General features: G+C 38.0%; 2 protein-coding genes across 40 annotated transcripts in view; one reads left to right on the forward strand and one right to left on the reverse strand.

Moving 5' to 3' along the window:
• The window catches only part of rap1gapb (RAP1 GTPase activating protein b), a 127,120-nt gene extending 123,332 nt beyond the window's left edge, over positions 1-3,788 (forward strand). For 15 of the 39 annotated variants that reach the window (XM_078947275.1, XM_078947292.1, XM_078947299.1 and 12 more), the window contains 4 exons: positions 195-288; positions 629-774; positions 1,934-1,980; positions 2,059-2,181. In XM_078947275.1, coding sequence (XP_078803401.1) covers positions 195-288; positions 629-762 — 228 coding nt within the window. In that variant the 3' untranslated portion in view covers positions 763-774; positions 1,934-1,980; positions 2,059-2,181. Of the gene's footprint in view, positions 1-194; positions 289-628; positions 775-1,933; positions 1,981-2,058 lie in introns of all 39 variants that reach the window. The other 24 variants (XM_078947281.1, XM_078947290.1, XM_078947297.1 and 21 more) reach the window with 3 other exon arrangements.
• A 2-nt stretch (positions 3,789-3,790) lies between these two features.
• LOC101168861 (protein-arginine deiminase type-2) lies at positions 3,791-19,317 on the reverse strand. Its single transcript, XM_023954979.2, has 16 exons — positions 18,946-19,317; positions 14,947-15,118; positions 14,507-14,576; positions 14,332-14,393; positions 12,663-12,786; positions 11,539-11,691; positions 11,213-11,394; positions 10,982-11,085; positions 8,878-8,989; positions 8,373-8,480; positions 5,997-6,148; positions 5,567-5,714; positions 5,199-5,292; positions 5,020-5,099; positions 4,700-4,834; positions 3,791-4,554 (listed from the first exon to the last, which is right to left on the reverse strand). Exons 1-16 carry the CDS (start codon positions 19,077-19,079, stop codon positions 4,321-4,323), a joined length of 2,064 nt encoding a protein of 687 aa, XP_023810747.1. The 5' UTR covers positions 19,080-19,317; the 3' UTR covers positions 3,791-4,320.
• Positions 19,318-20,725: the final 1,408 nt, after the last annotated feature.

The following is a 20,725-nucleotide window of genomic DNA, read 5'->3' on the forward strand; positions in this document are numbered from 1 at the left end:
CAAAATCATATTTTTGACTACTGAATGTGTTTTTCACTATTTTTCTAATCAAACAGGCTTAAAAGATTTAAGAGTATTCTAGTGCCGACTGGTCTAAAAATAAATCATGCTAAATTTGTTCATCCATTTAAATTAATTAGATTCAGAGATGAAATCAAAAGCAATAACGTTGTGGATCTTCATTTTTCTTACAGGAAAGTGTTTCGTGTGTCACACCAGTCAAAAAAGATACCTTTGTGTACAGCTGTGGGGTGGAGGAGGGTACGTGCAGCCAAGGAAGTTTTGCAGGTAAATTGTGGATGGGAAAGGGGGCGGGGGTGTCTCAGGAGCGCAGGATGATATCTTTTTGCCTCAGGTTCAATAACATCTCAGCACTCTGAGAAATGAAATCCCCCGCAGTTAGATCCAAAAACACACACCTCAGTCTGTGCAACTTTCAGTTACGGCCAAAAACATATAGAATCTTAAATTTCAACCTCGATTCGCAGAACTTCAGCTGAAGATTTCCTCCAAGCCGTTTATGTTTGGCATTCTGGGATATCTTCTTTTTCCACCTTGAGCTGCTTGCAGCACTATAGGCTTGAGTTTATTACTTATGACAGCGACACATCTCTTCCCTTCCTCCCAGCAGCTTCTCGTCTTCAGCAGCAGCAGGATGGAGTGAAGACATCAGAATTAAAAGGGACCGACAGTCAGACCAAGATGGAGGGCCGCCAGCAGGAGCAGAAGTTCTCATCGGTGAGGCAAATGAATCACAGATAAAAGGAGTACACAATAAGTTAAATTGATGTTTCTAGATGTGTTTTTTTTATTAGAATTTTCTCAATTAAACTAAAAAAAACACATTTGGAACTTTTTTAAGTAGTTTTCCAACATCTGATTAGGTTTTTGTTCTTGTGTTTTGCTCACTTTTTGAATAAAGCAGGGTCGATAAAGTTATCATTTATTCCACAAGCTTCAACTCATTCCCCCAAAATATGACACAACTTCAAATGATGATGACTCCAGATGGCTTGCCAAATTTCACAGCAGTCAATTCAGAACACAATTAAGAGCCTTCAATAGTCGCATCAGCTGCAATAATTGGATTTCAAAGCAGGAAACTGAGCAATCAGATTTAGTGAAGCAATACAAGAGTGCGTTCTGGAGGCAGCTTATTTTCATGTACCTGGTTGAGCAGGAAGAAAATGGCTTCTGTTAGTATGAGAGGACTCTTGGTGGCAAAATCTTAAACAGCAACAGTGTGTCACTTATGAGGCTAAAAAAGAGGAGCGCTCTAAAAAAAACCTTTGACAGTGAAATTTCAGTTTTATTTTGGGGAGGCTTGCTAACAGATTGTAATATTAACTACTTTTTTAGGTAAATGTAAAATCTAAATTGTTTTTAAGTACCGGTAGATGTCCTTTTTACGAATTAATTTTCAAAAAAACACACTTTTTTCAATACATTCATGTACACCTAATTTTTTTTTTAAAACAGCAATAACTTTAAAAATAACTAGGTAAAAATAAAATATCACAAAAAAGCAAAGTCAAAAGTGGTTTCTTTTTGGCTGTCTTGAATTTTTTGTCGGTTTGTGCTCTTTTTTAATGTGCAAACATTTTTTTTCCTTAACTGTTTCAGTTCACATTTTTGTTTTACCCCCAAAAAAGAGACATTTTTTTAGAGATAACAGGGAGCCATCAAACTGCATACATTGATGATTTGATGCTGCAGGAGCACAGTTTTTGTAGTGTTTGTAAATGTTCTTTATTTTAACATCTGCTGCAACATAAAATCCACAACTAGTTGTCAGCAACTCTGTGCTCCACTTGTGTATTCACTGCAATTAGTCCAGTTTAAAGAATCTTGAGCTTTGTAGCAGATTCACAGCCAGAGGCCAGCCTTCAGTCCAGATTCATTCTAAAATAGTACATTTTTTCTTTGCCTATAGAACTGTTAGCCACTTTCCCCTGATCCTGACTCTGAAGTCCATCTTTGGTAAGTTTTGCTGACACAATTAACAAATAATGAATATTGTCCCTATTGAGCTGCTCCTCCTTATGTGTCCATGTTTAGTAAAGCATCTTCCTCGCCGGCATCATCTGCCAAAGATCTAGCCAAGGAAGGCATGGAACTCCACCACCACTTTGTTGTATTTTGGGTATTGGTTTGCTGCTTATGATGACCGACACCTCCATCGTCATGAGTTACCTATTCCATCCTGTAAGTGGAAACGCTGAGTGCTCAGTGCACTCCAAACTCATGCAGATCACCGTGGGTCTGCTGTCTTTGTGTAGAAATCTGCTCTTTCTTCACAAATCTGATTATCAACGGGTGATCTCAATCGCACTGTCCTCCCACTGGAATCAGGACATCAGGACTTTGACAGAAATTGGAGTTTTGTCAAACCTCTATGGACTACATTTTTTGTTTTTGTACGTCAAAACAACATCCCACTCACTGTGACGTTGTACAGTTTGAACCTTGGCGTATCCGGTGTGGTTTTCAGTCGGGCCATTTTCTGTGTTCTATTGACAATTATTTTCTGGGTATTTTGCAGTGGATATTTGTTGTGTTTTCTAACAATGTTTGTCATGCTTTCAGCAAAGCTTGTTGAAAGTGTAGATATGAAATGTGTTCACCCTTTTTGTTTGTGGGTGAAGAGGAAGGCTTACCAATAAAAACTGGTGGTGAATCAAAAGTGGAAAACCAGCTAAATGTAACCTAAATCTTGCCGATACGGTAGTACTGTTTAGATATGTCTTCAAATGCTTGTTGTTATACCCCACCTGTTGATGTCTTTGTACAGGTGTGTAAGCATAAATACTGTGCATGGTGTGAACCTGCTTGCCAAAATCCCTCTCTGCACATTGGTGAAAGGCTCGGCATAACGGTGTCCCTGTGATTAGTGTTTCACCGAAAACTAGCTTCCATCTCCAGATGCAGAGCACTTTTACAGAGAGACAAATGTACTTTTGTTTTTAGCTAAGTATATGTATGAGAAAGCACTAAATTTCCAGCATTATTCCCAGATGCTGACCTTTCAAAGAACCTAACAGGTTGCCAGAGAAATGAAATACACTGTGACTTGCTCTGCAGTTGCCTTCTTGATCTTGTCACAAAAGCTGCTTTGATTGAAAGTCATTTTCAAAAGGCAGTGTGCTGCCAGATGGCTCGAATGTAAAACGAAGCAGAAATAGATATATCTTTCACTCATCGAAATAAATCTTTTATGTACAAAGAGACAACACATTGAGCTGCTTTTTACTTGCATTTTTTGTGTGGCTTTGTTTTTGGTTTTGGAAAATCACAAAAAAAATGTAAATTTTATTTATTTGACTTGAAATTATTTGAATTGAAACTACTGATTTGTGAGTTTATGGTACCAAAACTGTGGAACCTACAGTGTGTTCTGACAATTCCATCAGTAATCTATTTATGGCAAGATAATACCTACAGTTGCACGCTATTATTCTTTTAACATCTTTTTCAGCTAGTTTTTGTAAGGAAAATGCTTTTCCAGTTGTAACATCCAAAAGATTGAATGGAGAAAGTCTGCCCTCTTGTGGCTCTTTATTGTTAATGCACAATACTGTGGAACCAGTCTTTATTTTGCACTGTACAGCCAGCAACCGCATTTAACACCGAGAACAAATCTTCTTTATGCTCAATCCAAATGATTGTATTTCTGTTTTTGTCAACTGTTTGTTTTGGCCCTTTGTTTTTGAGATGTTTGTAAATATTGATTTTCATCTTTTTTGTAAATAATGTCAGTAAAGTATTTAATTAAAAAACGTAAACACCAAGATGATGTTACTGGTACTTTATTTCTTGTAAAATGATCAGAGCTAAAATGAAGAAGAAATTTCCTTACAACGATATCGGTTTTACTTGACATAAGGATCCTTCTTCCTATTGTAGAGTACTTTCCCTTAAATATGTGTGTTATTTTAATCAAGGTTCTTAACCCTTGTACTATCCTAGGCACTTTACCATTGGGAGTTGGGTCATCTAGACCCACTAGACAGTGCACTGAACCTTTTTTTCTTCAGTGATTTGTGATCTTCACTGGTGTCCATGGATTACATGAAATCTTTCCACCTTTATTCAACTTTGTCATGGTAGGGAGAACACGTCAATGTAAGGGTGGGGTCATCTAAGATAGCACAAGGGTTATATGAAAAGCATTTGGCCAAATGATACTTTTTTTGTTTGTTTTGGTAGATGTTTTGTAATGATATGAGTGAAATGATATATGATGTAATGATCATTTTGGTGGAGTAGGTGCCTCCTTTACAACCAAAAGTCTTTTTAGCCTTTTTTTCTTCTTCTCAATTTTCAAAGCTCCATATTCCACCACTGGAAGCGAAAGGGTTTCCTGCGGACGTTGGAGCCACAGTGCACCTCTCCAAGGTTTTTGTGGTAAGAGTAGTAGTCGTCAATGAATGTGCAGTTGAGGCCCAGGCCCCCCATCAGGGAACACATCTCTGTCTCCAGTGCGCAGCGTCCGTTCACTTTAGGGCCAAACGGCTTGGGGATGCCCAGGTTTTTCCCCAGAACAATCATGTTGACCTGAAAAGGGATTTATATTTTGTTAAATATAAATATATTTTGTTAAATCTAATATGATTTCTGTTGTTTGGTGAGCTGATGCAGAGAGTAATAACTCATAAATTGAGAAAACAAACAAACAGGACAAGTCCAAATGCAAACAAACCATGTCAGGATAAAACGCCACCACTCTCCCATCATTTTTCTTCTCCAACTTAAAGAGAATTGGCAGGTCAATGATGTCATCATCATCCAGGCCCAGTTCCTTCTTTAATACATCTCTGTTCCAGTCGATGCAGCTCTAGAAGAGAAGGTGATAAGTAGAACACTGCTCTATACGATATAGTATGCAAGCTGGTATGTTGGTGGGAATTGTAGGCAACATTTTTGATCATATTGAATAACTTATAAATACCAACACAAGGTTAGTCCTTGGCTTTATGTGCAGCTTTAATTTAAAACAGTGTAAAAATCTTTGCTACTTACCTGAACGTAGTTATTATGATTTAGCAAAACACGATCACCAAGGATTTCCTCCACTGTTATTTGTCGTTCTTTTGGGAACCCTTTTGGAAGAGTATGTTTGAGTGTCTGATAAATTTAATCTTTGCTGGGATTCATATATTTTCCAACTCATAAAAATGCTATGAAAGTGAGGACTGTACCATCAAACATCCTGGCTTGTCCGTGTCCATTGTTCTTCAAGTCTTTGAATAATTTGTAGGCTGCATCTGGGCTCGCAAGTAGCAGCCGGAAGCCCTATGACCCCCAAAAAAACAAAGAAAGCATTTCTGCTGTAAAATCCACAGAGATCAGAGATTTGGTTCTTTCACTGACAGTTAAAAAATAAGGTGAAAATGTCCACCCCGACCTTTTTAGTGAACGGGTCATTCACCTTCATGGTGGCATGAAAGACTCATTTGTCTAATGAGCGTTATTTTTGTATTTTTTTAAATTTTTTATTCATTATTTAATATTTTCATTTCATTTCAGTCACTGTTTGAGCTATTCTGTCTTCAACCAGAGTACTTACCTTTCTGTCAGGTGCAGGTACAAAAGTCATGAACTCGTCTACATGCCCAACAACAAGCCAGTCAGAAAACAAGGCGATGGGCTTTTGGACCCTTTGAGCCCACAGGAAGTCCTGAACCACTTTGGTCATGTTTCGTCCATTTTTTGCCCTAACAGGAAAGAAACATGTTTGAGTATGTATGAATGCACTTAACCCTTGTGCTATCCTAGGCACTTTACCATTGGGAGTTGGGTCATCTAGACCCACCAGACAGTGCTCTGAACCTTTTTTCTTCAATGATTTGTGATCTTCACTGGTGTCCATGGATTACATGAAATCTTTCCACCTTTATCATGGTAGGGAGGACACGTCAAAGTAAGGGTGGGGTCATCTAAGATAGCACAAGGGTTATATGAAAAATCTTCCTGACATTTAGGGGTGTGTTACTCACGTTGGGAAAGCAACCCCGATGATGATTCTGCCCAGAGGGTATTTTTTTCCGTTCACAGTGACAGGGGGGCTCACCTCCAGATTTCCAAACGAGTCCATCGTGCTCACCTCATCACTTTGAGGTTCACGTGTCACGTAGCCAAAGTCAGGCCCCTGGGGGATGCATGAACATTTTCTTAAAAGCCCTTGTAAATACTTAATGCAAAAAGTCTTACATTTTGTAACTCTAGCTGCAGAAATGTACTACTGTTCTATCTTTTTATTTCTAAAAATAAAATGTATTTCTTCAAATGCAAAATGTACTATGTATTATATGCTAAACACGTTCTAACTTTCAAATACTTCTAACAGTATAGAGAAACTTTTATGAAGTAGGTTTTTCATAAAAAATTCTAAAAACAATTATTTGCCCTGAGTCGCACAGGCGATCTTTCCCGGTTGTATCCTGTCTTCACCAACAGTATATAGCTAGGATAGGCTGCAGCATTCCAGTGACCCCAAAAAGGAATAACCAAGTTTGAAATATTGTTAGATGGATAGAAAAACTCTTATTCAGTTCTATCAATTTCTTAAAAACATGTCGGTACACTCTGAGAGGAATAATTGTAAATGGCAAATACTTGTAGAGCGCTTTACTAAGATCAGGAGCAATGTGGGTTCAGTGCCTTGCCCAAGGATACTTTGACAAATGGGTGGGCAGGGCAAGAACCGAGCCTATGATCTTCCAATCAGAAGTTAACCGCTCTACCTCTGTACCACAGCCGCTAAAAAACAAGTCATGGCTTCAAATGTCTGCAAGACAGTGGACCCTTGAACCAGTTTAGACCCTTTGTCTGTTGAGCTGACTTTTGCAGAATCCGGTTGCATGTTATGTCCTCTGTGTTTGTGGGGTATGGATTTATATTGTTGTAAATGAGCTATATTTGTCGCTAATTTGAGGATTTGGTACATAGATTAAACCTTCTGGAGACACTTCTAAGTATCTGTAACTCTCCTGTCCACTACGTCCTACCTCAACTTCCCGTCTAGGAATAATGATGGCCAAAAAATAGTAATAATAAAGCTGATAGTGCAGACATCCACGACAAGATGTTTTGGTCTGTTTTAAATGTGTTAAACAAGTTAAAGGATTGGTACTGTCCCAGTCTGTCAACTCCAGGTCTAACGGGGACGGACACTAACAGAATAGGGCTTAAAATGCATACCTTAAACCAAGGGTCTGCAACCTTAAACTCTAAAAAAGAGCCATTTGGTCTAGTTTGGTTTTAATTTCTTTTTTTTTTACAGCAATACATGCAAGTTCCTTTCAAAATAAAATATACCCTACGTCAGATAAGATCCTCCTGCTGCTGCAGATTTACTTGAATTAATAAATCCAAGACAGTCAAACAAGACATTTTCTTTCATTATGACTGATGCACCTTTCTACTTTTTCTCATTTATCCATTAAGTATAAATATGACAATATCGATGTATGTGTAACTCTATATATGTAATACAATTATAGAATGTAAGAACTTTGCCTCTGAACACCAACTAGACCCTGTTGTGCATCACAATATAAGATTATGATAAGAATATGTATTTTAAGCCTGATCTAATAATAAACCACTCGGACAGTAGATTAAACCTTCTACCATCAATTGGCTCAGTTACCTGCCATGTTAAAAATCATAACATCCATTAATAAATTATGTTAATTGTAAATATGTACACTTGTAGTGCGCTTTTCTACCTCCCTCGAAGGCCCAAAGTGCTTTACAGTCAGAGTCCCATTCACACATTCCCAAACTGATAGCGACTCCGCTGCCAAACACTGGCGCCCACCAGATGCAAGGTGGGGTTCAGTGTCTTGCCCAGGAACACTTCGACACATATGGGCGAGCAAGGTGGGAATCGAACCTGCAACCTTCTGATCAAAGGTCGACCGCCCTACTGCTACCCCGATAAGAATTAAATTAACAAAAACAAATTAGCCAAATTCAAATTTATAGTATTTTTCTTCAAAGCTTTAGAGCCACTACAGGGATAAAAGTGCCACATTAGACTTTAGAGCCTCAGGTTGCAGACCTCTGCCTTCAGAGAACTACAAGTAAATTATCAAAAAAAATGAGTCAAATTTCTCCAAAATGTGGGGGAAAATTCCTCTGTCCTTTCCATCTTCTTCCAATATTCTTAAAATATATTTGCTCTATTCACACTCTTCTCCCTGTGAGAACTTAAATCTGAAAAAAACTTCTAAACAATATTAGGAATAAACGAAAAATTGTCGGACAGTTTAAGACCAAATATTTAACCAGTTCTATAATAACCTTGTATGTAAAGAAATTCATTTTGCTTCCATTAGCATCAATAAAAGTCTTAAATGATTTCTTACCAGTAGTACTTTACATGGAAAGTTTTTGAGTTCCCCGTCTCTTGGGGAGTCCAGAACAACAGGAAACTGATGATGAGGTGAATCAACAAATCCAAACTCTAACTCATCCTAAAAAATAAATAAATGAATAAATAAATTACTTTATGTTTTTTCTCATTCTTGTCACCAGGTTTTTGCATGAGGGCACATTTTTACTTTGTTACATACAGCTTTGCCTGAAACTGTTATTAATAAGGTTTTCATTTGCATCATGTTTGATCCAGTGAGTTTCTGATCTTGTCGATGTTTGGCGTCAAGATGTAAAACTAATCGCCCTGTTACTGTAGGTTCAGTTTCAGTTAGGTCAGCGTGGCACAATTTACAAAAGAAAATGGAGGAAACAAACACTTTGAAATACTATTTTTTAATGTGTCAACATTTCACCCCAGTTAGCTGTAAGAAAATCTCTACAAATGTTAGCAGCCAAATATGGATTTTTATTTAGTGAAACTGAAAGTGTTCTTACTTGGATCCAGCGGTCTCCTCTATTCATGAATGGTTCACAAATTTTCAGCTTGTAGCCGCTCTTTGTAACTAGATCTTTAATCTCTTTCAGGAACGGTTGGTTATCAGATGTGCTAACAAAACAATCAGACATGCAGTTTTTATTAAAACATTTTTTTTAATTTAGTTAACCAGTTTTTTTTAAACTTTTTTAATCTAGCACCTTAGTTCAAGATATGAGAAAAAAAGTAATTATGGCAACACCTTTTACTTGAAGAGTGCAAAATAGAACACAAATGATAAAATCTGGGTTGTTGCACACAGACTTAGTGATGGGTTTATCTCGCTGAGTTAAGTAACTGGTAGATCCGTGTTTTGAATTTGAGATTGTGTGCTTGAACAAGACACCTAATCCTGCGTTACCCCATTTGTAAAACAATAACCTGTAAATTGCTTTGAATAAAAGTGACTTCTAAAGGTTTTTATTATGTAGTTTTATGTAGAAAGTAAAATGAGGTCTGAGCTCTTGAGTGTGTTGTAACTGTTCCTCTATAGCAGGGGTCGGGAACCTTTTTGGCCAAGAGAGCCATAAATGCCACATATTTTGAAATGTAATTTCGAAAGAGCCATACAATAATGTAGTGTCCCTTCCCCACACTGAGGCACGGAGACTTAACCTCTTTTAAAGTTCTTTATTCCGATTACTGCAGACCGCAACAAACGCCGTTCAATTAATTCAGCAACTCCTGAATCTCTCCCGCCGAGACGAGAGCGCTTCTCCCAACTTTATATTCACCTGCTCCCGCGTCAGCCCTCCCATTTCCCTTATTCGGCCCATAGCTGAACCCCATTGGTCCAAACTACCTAACAACAGGCTGAGCGACAGAACTGAGAGCCAATCAGATCTCTGCTTGACGCGTTCAATGAACTCCAGAACTTTTAACGCGGCCCAACAGCCATCCAACTCAGTCCGCGACAATTTGTTTAAAACTAAATATACAAATGAATGTGTGCATTTGATTTAATTTCAACATTTTTAAAGTACAATAAGTCTGTGGATTCTTTTTAATAACATTGTTATGCTGTTGCTAATAAATGATGAGTATTTCTCGTGGTAGTTTTGCTGATGGTCTGGTCTGGTTGATACGTGGTGAGTTTCTGCTTCGTGCAGGCGTTGAGACTTTAAACGTGATCGTAGGTCTGAATGTTCTGTAGATGTGACAAAGACTGCTCACATGCAGACGCGGAGCCAAACACACACTCACACGCCGCAGTGGGTGACAGGCAGTGGGTTTTACGTTTTTATAATCCCTGCGCGATTCACCTGCTGTCCCCACAACCCCTCACCCCCACCCTCTGCTTTCTCCCTCACACATCCCGTCCCCGCATCTGCGCGCTCTGTCTCAGAGACGGGAGCGCGCAGTTTTAGGCACGTCAATTCAAAGGTTTCCAGTTGGTACAAACTCTGTGAAATAATAGATAATAGTAACTGATAGCGCTGGCGTAGATTTCTCTCTCTAAGCACTGCTACTACTGCTCGCCTCTGGCATCGCATCGCGCCCGAGAAGGACTGGTCTAATGAAAAAAAAAAACTATAATTAAAGATTTGTCTGCGAGCCACATGTGACCATCAAAAGAGCCATATATGGCTCGCGAGCCATAGGTTCCCGACCCCTGCTCTATAGGGACATAGAATACAAAACAAAGTTTAAGTCTAAGTTTACTGTGTAAGTTTAAATTAAAGTGAGCTTTTAACACTTCTTTTGTAATAAATTTATGTCAAGAACTATAGCAGAAAAAAGGAGCTGCTGTGTTGCTTTCAGGAGTTTCTGGGAATTCAATAGGGAGAAGAAACAAGTTGTGTCATGCGGTTCTTTAAAGTAAGTGGCACCACGTAACTCTTCGTTTTAAATTCTGTTCATGCTTTTCTAATTTTGGGCTTAAACACCAATACACTCCACTGCACATAAATGGAGACAGGCAGATACCTGTCTAGTGGGGATGGGAAGTTTTGGGTTTGTGTTTGGCAGAACCACATCTAAAGTAAGCATTACGTTATTTTTATTTTTTTGCAATTTAAAGAAAACCAAAAGCTTGTTTAACATCATATTTACATGGACATTTACCGGCAGACAAACACCTCCTCAGGCTGGAGGGTGTTGGGTGTCATGATCCATGGGGCCACTCTGAACATCACTTTGTCTGTGAAAATGGGAGTCTCAGGAACCGCCTGTTAAAACGCAAGAGTAAAAACTGAATCCATGTTATTTTCTGTGAAAAATACCATGGATGTCACAAACTCTTTATTAAATAAATACAAAGAGGTGAGATTAAATAGGGATGTGTGCAGATCTTACATCACTAATTGGCTTTAGCAGACTGAGATTAATGGTGACGAGCCCATCAAAGTCTTTGTCAGGAAACTCGAGACCTTCCACATGGAAGTCCATCTCTGCATCGCCTCCAGGGTAAGGCACCTCCTGAGAAAGGACCTCAGGGCCCAGAACTACTGGATAGTCTTTCACAGTGTTGGTGCTTTCTGCAAAACAAAGAGTGCTTGAACTGCCAAGACAAGAGGAAGGACAAGAATACACTTGTGTTGGAGCTTTTTCAATTACACAAAAATGCTGCAAGTTTTTTTCCAGTTCCCACTAACTGAAAGCGTAGATACACTCCAGCTCACCTGCATTGTTAACCTGTTTATTGCCAGATTTGGATCCAAAGACACGGATTTTCTCTGAATCTCCTAAACAGATGTGCATCATCAGTTTGTAGCCCTTGGGGAGACGAGAAGGACCTCTAGTTCGCAGCTTCATGGGTGACATGTCCTTAAGATCTGCATGAAAAGCAAATTTCTTATATAATATGTAACCACAGGTAATCAAGCAGAGAAAATGGATGCCCACACAGAATGTGCTCCAGACAAACAGATGGAACAAGGATGTTAAAGTGTGGCAAAACTCTTTACACAATTCAAAGGTCCTAGTTTAAATTTTAGACAAAACGTTTTGTTCTTATTTTGAGCCATACTCAATCACATAAGGTCATACAAATGTTATTAAAGGAAATCTTTGAGGCAAAATTTAAACTCACCCTTTTTATTCTTTGTAGCTTTTTTTAGCTTATTTTCCGTGCATTACTGATGTGTAGATAAATGTATTAAAAACTAAAGTTCCTCAGTAATCATAACAAAGATCTCTCCAAGCAAACCTCCATTTAAAACCACGATTCTTGTAATTATTGTAAAAGCACCTTAAGTAAAATAAACGTACAGTAAATGCATGTCAATAGACATGAATCTGGAAGAAAAAAACAAAACATGACTCCATTTGTCTTTGATTCGCTGTTTGATCATGTCTGTATCTTTCCGTTTCAAAAGTTACCAACCTTTTCAACTCCAAACATTTTCTTATTTACTGTTTGAAGTGCACCTTTTCAAAATAAAATACTTTATACACAGAGCATCTCAGGTGGGCATCTGGTTGATTGAAGTAAACTTCCCTAAACTGTCAGGTATGCTACAGAGTAACACAGGTGGGTTGGGGGTTGTGCATCAAGTCTCCTAAAAACTTTAGCAAACCACTCTCAAAATATTCTAAAAAAAAAAGACAACAGATGAACTTTCTCCTTTATGAAAATCCAAATCCAAAAATCCAGAAGGATTTTGATATAGCTTTTGTATTGGACTGTAAAGTTGTATCTATCTAAACAGCTAATGAGCATGTATCACACTTGGATTGAACACTCTGAAAAATGTTGGGGTTTAAAAGGCTGGCGCTACTGGGGGAGTTTACAATAATAGATTACCTGAGACATTGCGGATGTAGTCCAGCATGCAGTCTGGCTTTTTCAAAGAGCGTTTGGTTGTCTCTGAGTCACAGTTGACCAAAAGGATGGCTCCATACCCATTAGGACCCCACTTCCATGACCCCTGACAGATTTGAATAAACCAGGCATAAAACAAAAGGTTTAATAAATTATTTAAAGGTATGGTGAAGTAAAACTTGTATGAAAGAAAATCAGTAAGCATATATATATATATATATATATTTTTATTGATTTTTTAGAAAAAAAATTACTTTAGTGTTGTATTATAGAAATTGGTTTTATGGCTCATAGGCTTCAGTAAATCAGTTTAATTACCCTATATCTAAAAAAATCAATAAAATTGTAAAACTTAGTTCCTTCAGAATGTTTTAAACTTTCAACACCCCCCCCCCCCCCCCTCTTTAATAACCCTCCTAACCCCCCACCTCTCTCCAACCTCCCTCTCTCTTCTCCGGTCCAACAAAAAACTGTTACAAATATAATTAATATAAACAAAGTTTAGTCTAAAATAAAAGGGGTTAATTCAAATATACTCCTTGTGTGTCAGAAGATTCATAACCCCATGTTCAAATCAAATCAAATCAAACTTTATTTATAAAGCACTTTTCATATAAAAATATAACACAAAGTGCTTTACATTAAAACACAACAAAATATAAAAACAAGCATTGACGAATTAAAAATAAATAGAATAAAAATAAATAAATAAATAGGGCCCCCTCCCCGTACCCAGCCCCCCACTCCTTTCACACCTCCCACCCCTTAAGTGATGGCAGAGGACAATGAGAAAGAGGCTGAGCACAAAAACAGGATGCAGGAAACGCTAATAACTGGAACCTCCCCCTCCGTGAACAGCCGCATAGACAGTCAAATGCAGCATCACAGGCGGGGACCGCTCCACCACAGCTAAGCGGTGATGCAGGTCCCCATCTAGAGCCGCAGTGGCTGAACAGTAGCTGACCCAGAGGGAGAGGTTCCAGCTGAGGAAGCACCAGAAATAAAAGTGAATAAAAATGAGAATAAAAAAGTAAACATATTGATAAAAACAATAAAACATTAAAATAAGGTTAATTAAAATAACACGTTAAAAATCAGGTTCAAGTTCATAAAACAAGATAAAATGGATAGATAAATAAATAAAATAAAAATAAAAAGTACATATAAATAAATAACTGAATAAATAAATAAATAAAAGTAGTAAAAAATGAGCTAAAAGCCAGGTTAAAAAGATAGGTCTTAAGCCTTTTCTTAAAAGCATTAATGCTCTCTGCGGCTCTCAGGTCCTCTGGCAGACTGTTCCACAAACGGGGGCCATAGTGCTGAAATGCAGCCTCTCCATAGGTTTTAGTTTTTACAGTTGGAATGGTCAACAGACCAGTGCCAGACAGACCAGTGCCATGTTGTAACAGTAGAATATGTCCAACACATGTCCTTCAGCTCTCATCTGTTTGCTCAGCCGTTGGACAGGAGAAGTTAATAAATAAAATAAAAAAAGGTGTTAGCAAAAGCTGAAAATATTCCAGGTTTTTCACAAAACTTTGTAAATCCTTAGGAGACATGTTGTGTGTTTTTTAATCTAAACTGCCAAAGCAGAAGAGATGTTTTTGTCTTGCTAAACCACTTTCAAGATTTTGGTACAACTACAGACCTTATTGGGGTTGTTTTCCTCCACAATGCCATCCCTGTCAGCATCCACATCCAGAGAAATCTCTGTATGACACATACATTTTCATAATCACACAATGCTTCTGAATTACCTCACATTTAAAGTATGGCTCTTTTTAACACATGACACATTTTCATATTTCCAATATCAAACTTACCAACAGCTGTTAAATGCAGAACTGCTACTCCAACAGCATTACTGTCCTCGTTGTAATAGCGCACTGACAGCTTTCAATAAAAAAGCAGATTGTTTTTATGTACAACAAACATCTTGCATGCAACTAATTTAGAATGAACCTGAGGGATTAGTCTTGTCATGACAGATGAAAAAAAAAATGTGTTCAAAACAAAACAAAAAAACTGGGAAAAATCCCACACCATCTTTTGTTTTTGTTTTTTGGTTCATTTCCCAACTTCATCAGTCAGAGAAGTTTATTTTCTGATCAGATTTATGTCATCGTCAAGTTGTTTCATAAGTTTTCTTTCATAAATAAATAATCTTAGCGCAAATATACCTAAGTAGAAACTGTGGACGTACTTAATTATTTATTCCCAAATAATGGAAGCATTAGTTTAGAAAAACTTGTAGCAAACTCACCTTGGATTCATTTTCAAATTCACTAGCACGGTCCATGCTGATGAGAAGACTGGTATTACTGTTAAGAGGAATTTGAGACTGATGGGAGGTTTCTGGAGTTGGTGGGCTGATGCTGCAATTAACCTGGGGAGTGCATTTTACAGAAAAGAACTTGGAGCTGGGAGGGGCACTCCTGTCAATGAGAAGAAAATGATTATTGCATTAATTTGCAGTAAATTTTTAATTTTTAGTTAAAGCAGTGTGATGTATGAGGAAACAAAATAATTTGGTGTGTCATCAATGGAAACAATTTCAATTCCGAGAAATACTGAGGCGAGATTTTGAAACCAGTAAAGATTACATAACTCCACAGCAATGAAACACCGACATTTTCCTTCAGAATGAGAGATGACAAACATTCGTCAGTGTGAGTTAAACTCATAATGAAACGGAGATTAGTTGTATTATTTCTGCCTATTTAACTGTGCAACTGTGCTGGCCCACTTGTGTCAGGCCCAAAGGCTTTTTCATCAGCAGGATGCCACAGATTCAACCTTCTGATGACCAGTATCTTGTCTTACTGATATCATAGAGTCTCCTCTTTGTTCAAATGCATTTTTAAATGTTGCTTAGTTGCCAAATAGTCACATATTTTAGACAGTCACTCAATTCACACAAATGCACAACAAACACACACACAAAAACATGTTTATTCAAAATGTGGTCAGCTTAAAATAATTTTAAACATGGTATAAACTAAAAGCCAACATTGAAAAATGTATCAATAACATTTTTTTTTTCAAATAAAGGATGTGTGCCACTTGAATAAGTCATGTTATAATCTTATTGCATTAGAAGTTTAGCAACTTTTCTTTAAAAGTGTCTTCCTGTTTTAAACAACATTGTCTTTAAAGTTTGCAACGGATCACTGTTTCTACACATGAATATTAGGCAACACAGCAGATATGTGTAACCAAACATCTTGAAAAAAAAGCCTATGAGTAATAAAATATAAGTATTTTATCTGCAAAGGGAGTTTTTATACCTTTTAAAGGTAAGAAATTTGGAGATGGGAAATGAAAAGTAGGTTTTTATTTTTTATTTTGATGAATCACAAATAGGCAGATCACAAAAGATGTACCCTTTGGCCATTTTTGCAGACAAAACTCCTACCTCAAAGGTGACATTTAATTATGAGATTTTTGAACACCAGGACCTGACAGTATTCACAGAGGCCGTGATGGAATACATCACCTTCTGTATGGGGACTGTCACGGACGTGAAACGCATCCGGGTCTTTCCTAACCAAAAACCCTGGATGACCAAAGAGGTCAGGTTAAAAGGCCGTGACTCTGCCTTTAGGTCAGGGTACAAGGATCTGTACAGGACCGCCAGAGCCGACCTGAGGAGAGGGATCAGGAAGGCCAAGTTGGATTACAAAAGAAAAACAGAGGACCACCTCTCCAACAACAACCCTCGGCAGGTGTGGCAAGGACTTCAACAGCTGACCAACTTCAAGGGACAGACCAGCACCGAGGAAACACTCCAACGCTGCACTAGCAGAAGAGCTAGTGCATAAAAAAGGACTGTATCCTCCTAAAAAACATTTTCTATCATTTCTAGCAGAGTAGATTATTGTAATGCCCTGCTCCCCGGTCTTTCCAGATGGAAGATATCAAACCTTCAACTACTGCAGAACTCGGCCGTACATGTGGTGACAAGGACCAGCGAGTGGTATTACACCCATTTTAATGTGTAATTCGGGATTGCTTTTAAAGTGTTTTTATTGGTTCATATATGCTTTTCTGGTCTTGGGCCGCCATATCTATCTGGTGGGAATTTATAGTATGAGCTCTCTCATACCTTTAAGTATTCTGGTACAGGCCTCTTAGTAATTCTTAAAGTTAGAACCAAAACTTACAGCGAGGCTTCTTCAGTTTTTATGGACCTTGCCTGTGAAACTGCCTCCCAGAGAGCCCCAGGGCTGCAGAGACTGTTCATGTCTTTAAATGAAGGCTAAAGACCAACAAGCTTTAAAAATTTAGGAATATTCTTATTTGGTAAATGGCGAGAATAAAGTCGTAATAAAGTTTTAAGAAAAAAGCCAAAATGTTGCTTGAGAGAAGTAAAGCCGAGTCTTTAAGAATATTTCAGTCTTCAGAAAACAGAATGGCTAGAGTCGGTAAAGTGGAGTTTCAAATGTAAAATAAGGAGTTCAGAGACATGTTTGGGTGTAAAGGACCACAACTTTATTTTCCTCTTCATTTCCATACCCAGAAGTCCATTTGTAACCTTACGTCATGAACCTGTCATGCGCAGAACACAAATGTGGAAGGTAAACAGTGTTACATACGTCCCCTCCTCCAAATGAAACATCAACATAAAATAATACATGAAAATAGTCTGTTATATTAGCATAAAAATGTTGAAAATGCCTAAAAGTGTGCCTTCTAATGTGACCGGAATTGTCACCCAGACTTAAAGATCTTGTCCTTGGTGGAGGAAGAAAGGATTGAAGTGGACAGTTGCAGGGATACCGATGGCTTCTTTAACAGGCTGCAGAGATCCTGCAAACCCCCAATCAATAAATAAAACATTAATAAGTCGTAAATCAAGCAAATGAGCTTCCAATTTGGACTTTATCAATAAACATTCAGCTTACCTGTTCAATTAAGTTTAGGCTCTGCTGCTGCGTGCTGTTCACTTGCTGTACTTCTTGTAAATTTATGAATTTAAATCTTGTAATTTTACTTTCATTTATTTATTTCTCCGTCATACATAGTTGAGGTATACCTATAATGAAAATTACAGACCTCTTCCATCTTTTTAAGTGGGAGAACTTATTATCAACTTATTTGGTGCTAAATACTTTTTTGCCTCACTGTTCATATTTTGTGACAGGCAGATCAGCAAAGAGGAACCGTGTAGCCGGGAGGGAGTTTGTGCATTTATCTTACTGCTCAGTCATTGTTTCTGTCCACAAGCACGAGAGGAAGGTGTCTACATTTCCCGATAATCACCTATAGTCAGGTTTGGTGGAGTTTCCATCAGTGACCTTCATGATAATAAAAGTTGCTTCAAATTCCATTCAGTTTTCAGGAACATGTTTAGACTTAATTAGCCTCTGTATAATTTTGATAATCAAACTTTCTTAAAATAAAAAAAAACATTTAGCATCACTGATTTATGTAACATGGACTGCTAATTCCTGAATGCTTTTGAGACAGAATAATGGCCAAATTTCAGCATAGGTGTGGTGCAGTCCTCTGGTTAATAACCACTCGGGTTGCAAAACCCCAGATTTCAGTCATCAAGTCTTTTTTCTGTAGGTTGGCCTTTGGCATGGAGTTGGTTATGCAGCAGTATTTTATTTGTTCATTACTTTTTTTTTTAACTAAGTCCCTACTGTTGGCAGATACAAAAACACAATCCCACTGTACAAGACTCGTAACTTCGCCCACTATTGTGCACAGTAACAGCTTAAGTTCTAATAATACAAAATGTTTTAAACTTTATGAAAATTATCCGAACATCTTTATGTCATAACCTTTATAATTGTACCCTCTTCGACATCTGAAAATGGTACAACATTCTTCTCCTGAATGAAGAGCATTGTTTAGTTTAATGTCGGCACTGCGTTTTATCATCAAACTCCGGCTGGGAGTCCAGACTGCAATCCTCACGTTACCCGAAAAACCAACCGTGTTTCGTATGTTCTTTTCTTACAAAACAGTTGGTCCAAGGAGCGGGACCGACAGCTGTGCGGGGTTTGTGCCAACCAAACCTCTTCGCTCTGATTGGTCAGTCAGTGGCTCACAGTTTATCACGTGATTATCTATGTACACTCCATCGGTGAGACTTGAGTGAGAAGTGGAAGCCAAATCAATCATCACATAAAATAATACTTGGTTGTTGTTGTTTTTTTAAGTTCATAGCTCAGTGAATGCAAACACCGGAAGTTGTAATCCTTTATGAAGCCTTTGTCTCTGCTTCACCCAGCAGCTGATCGTGTTTCCTTACCTGTAGATGCTCACATCCAAAGAAGTGCCAACAACATACAGGACATGCTGCGATTTGCTGACGTCCAGACGACATGTCCGATGATGTTCCCGTGGAGCAGCGGGTGGTGCGGCTTTATCAACTTGCTTAAACATGGGGGAGTTCTCGCTGTCTTGGACAAACAACGGCGTGAAGCGCTTCTTGGAAGTTGATTTATATGTTTCATTTGAGTGAAGGAGGAGCCATGCAACTTTACTAATGTCAAGCCAGCCCTCTGTCGTCGACCGGCTGTCAAGTGAGCCCTCTCAAAACAGTGTGCCGCTTTTTTACATACATGGCGGTAAATGCAGGAAGGACTTTTTTTTTTTTTTTTTTTTTTTGGACTTATTTTTTAAAGTGAAAGCATAAATTGAAACGTATACCCCCCCCCCCCCCCCCCTCCCGTGATAAAATAAAACCCAGTAGAAATTTGTTATTACAGCGTTATTGCCATATGTTGACAATGCTGTAAAATGAAAAGTCCTAGTTTCCACAGAGTCATTTCACTTCTCACTGAAATGAGATAGCAATAACTCATTCATACCTGATTTGAATTGGGTTTTATTTTGAAATTCCACATCAGATCCATCTGAAACTTTTTTGTGACCTCACCAGGTAGGACACTTTAAGTGAGAAGTGAAATGACTGTGGAAACTAGGAGTTTTTTTCTACACATACGTGAATATTACAGTAAATAATTTGTCCTCAATACATTATTTTAATTGGGTCTTGTTTTGAAATTTCACATTAGACATATAAAAATATAAATCTAATCATATATCTGGTGTCGGGGGGGGGGGGGGGGGGGTATACATAAAAATGTAATGTCAGTGTTTATACTTTGCTTTTCACAGTAAAAATGAGTCCTGCTTGCTGTTACCACAATGTATGTAAAAAAGCGGCACACTGTTTTTGAGAGAGGGCTTACTTGACAGCCGTTCGAGAGAGGGCTGGCTTGACACCATTGCAACACTGGAGGAGCCAATCTAAGTTCTCATGGGCGGACACAGAGGATAGACCATCAGCTTTGGCTATCCACATGCGGTCTTTTTTATTGTGATTCAATTATTGTGATTCAATTAACCCTTGTGCTATGGGAGTTGGGTCATCTAGACCCACTAGACAGTGCTCTGAACCTTTTTTCTTCAATGATTTGTGATCTTCACTGGTGTCCATGGATTACATGAAATCTTTCCACCTCTATCCACCTTTGTCATGGTAGGGAGAACACGTCAATGTAAGGGTGGGGTCATCTAAGATAGCACAAGGGTTATTGTAAGAATCTAGAGGCTGTTTTGAAAATAACAGGAAATGCGTTACAGCCAGAAATAATATCTAAGGAAACAGGGTATTTTATTTATTTATTTAAATGAGTTTAAGTTTAGATCAGGGGTTTGCGACCTATAAAGGTAAAGGAGCCATTTGGGTCAGTTTTTTTACTGACCAAAACCCAGCAACAGCAGTTCCATCTCACCCTTCAGAAAGAATACACTGTATGTGATAAATCATTGTTAAAAATATATTGTATATGTTTGTCATTTTCTTGGAAAAGGCCCACATTATTTTACCCCCAAAAGAGATAACAAAAGTAAACATGTATTTTTTTTCTAGAACACGATGGGTAATTTAGGAGAAGTTGTCTACCCTGTTCTATCCTGTTAGTTTAAGAAAATGCCTCTTTACAAAAACTCATTTATCAATGTGGAGTTAACACTATTGCAGATAATTACATATGTTTTCTTTTGGAACAGTTCTGTGCAGA

This window comes from Oryzias latipes, chromosome 5, assembly GCF_053564925.1.
Source record: "Oryzias latipes strain Hd-rR chromosome 5, Olatipes_Hd-rR_3.1".
Taxonomy (NCBI): domain Eukaryota; kingdom Metazoa; phylum Chordata; class Actinopteri; order Beloniformes; family Adrianichthyidae; genus Oryzias; species Oryzias latipes.

Coding starts and splice junctions, on each gene's coding strand:
- LOC101168861 (XM_023954979.2), bottom strand. CDS start 19,079: ATGTTTAAGCAAGTTGATAAAGCCGCACCACCCGCTGCTCCACGGGAA. Junction 11,692..12,662: donor CTACATCCGCAATGTCTCAG/GTAATCTATTAT, acceptor CTTTTCATGCAG/ATCTTAAGGACATGTCACCC. Junction 8,481..8,877: donor GAGGAGACCGCTGGATCCAA/GTAAGAACACTT, acceptor TTTATTTTTTAG/GATGAGTTAGAGTTTGGATT.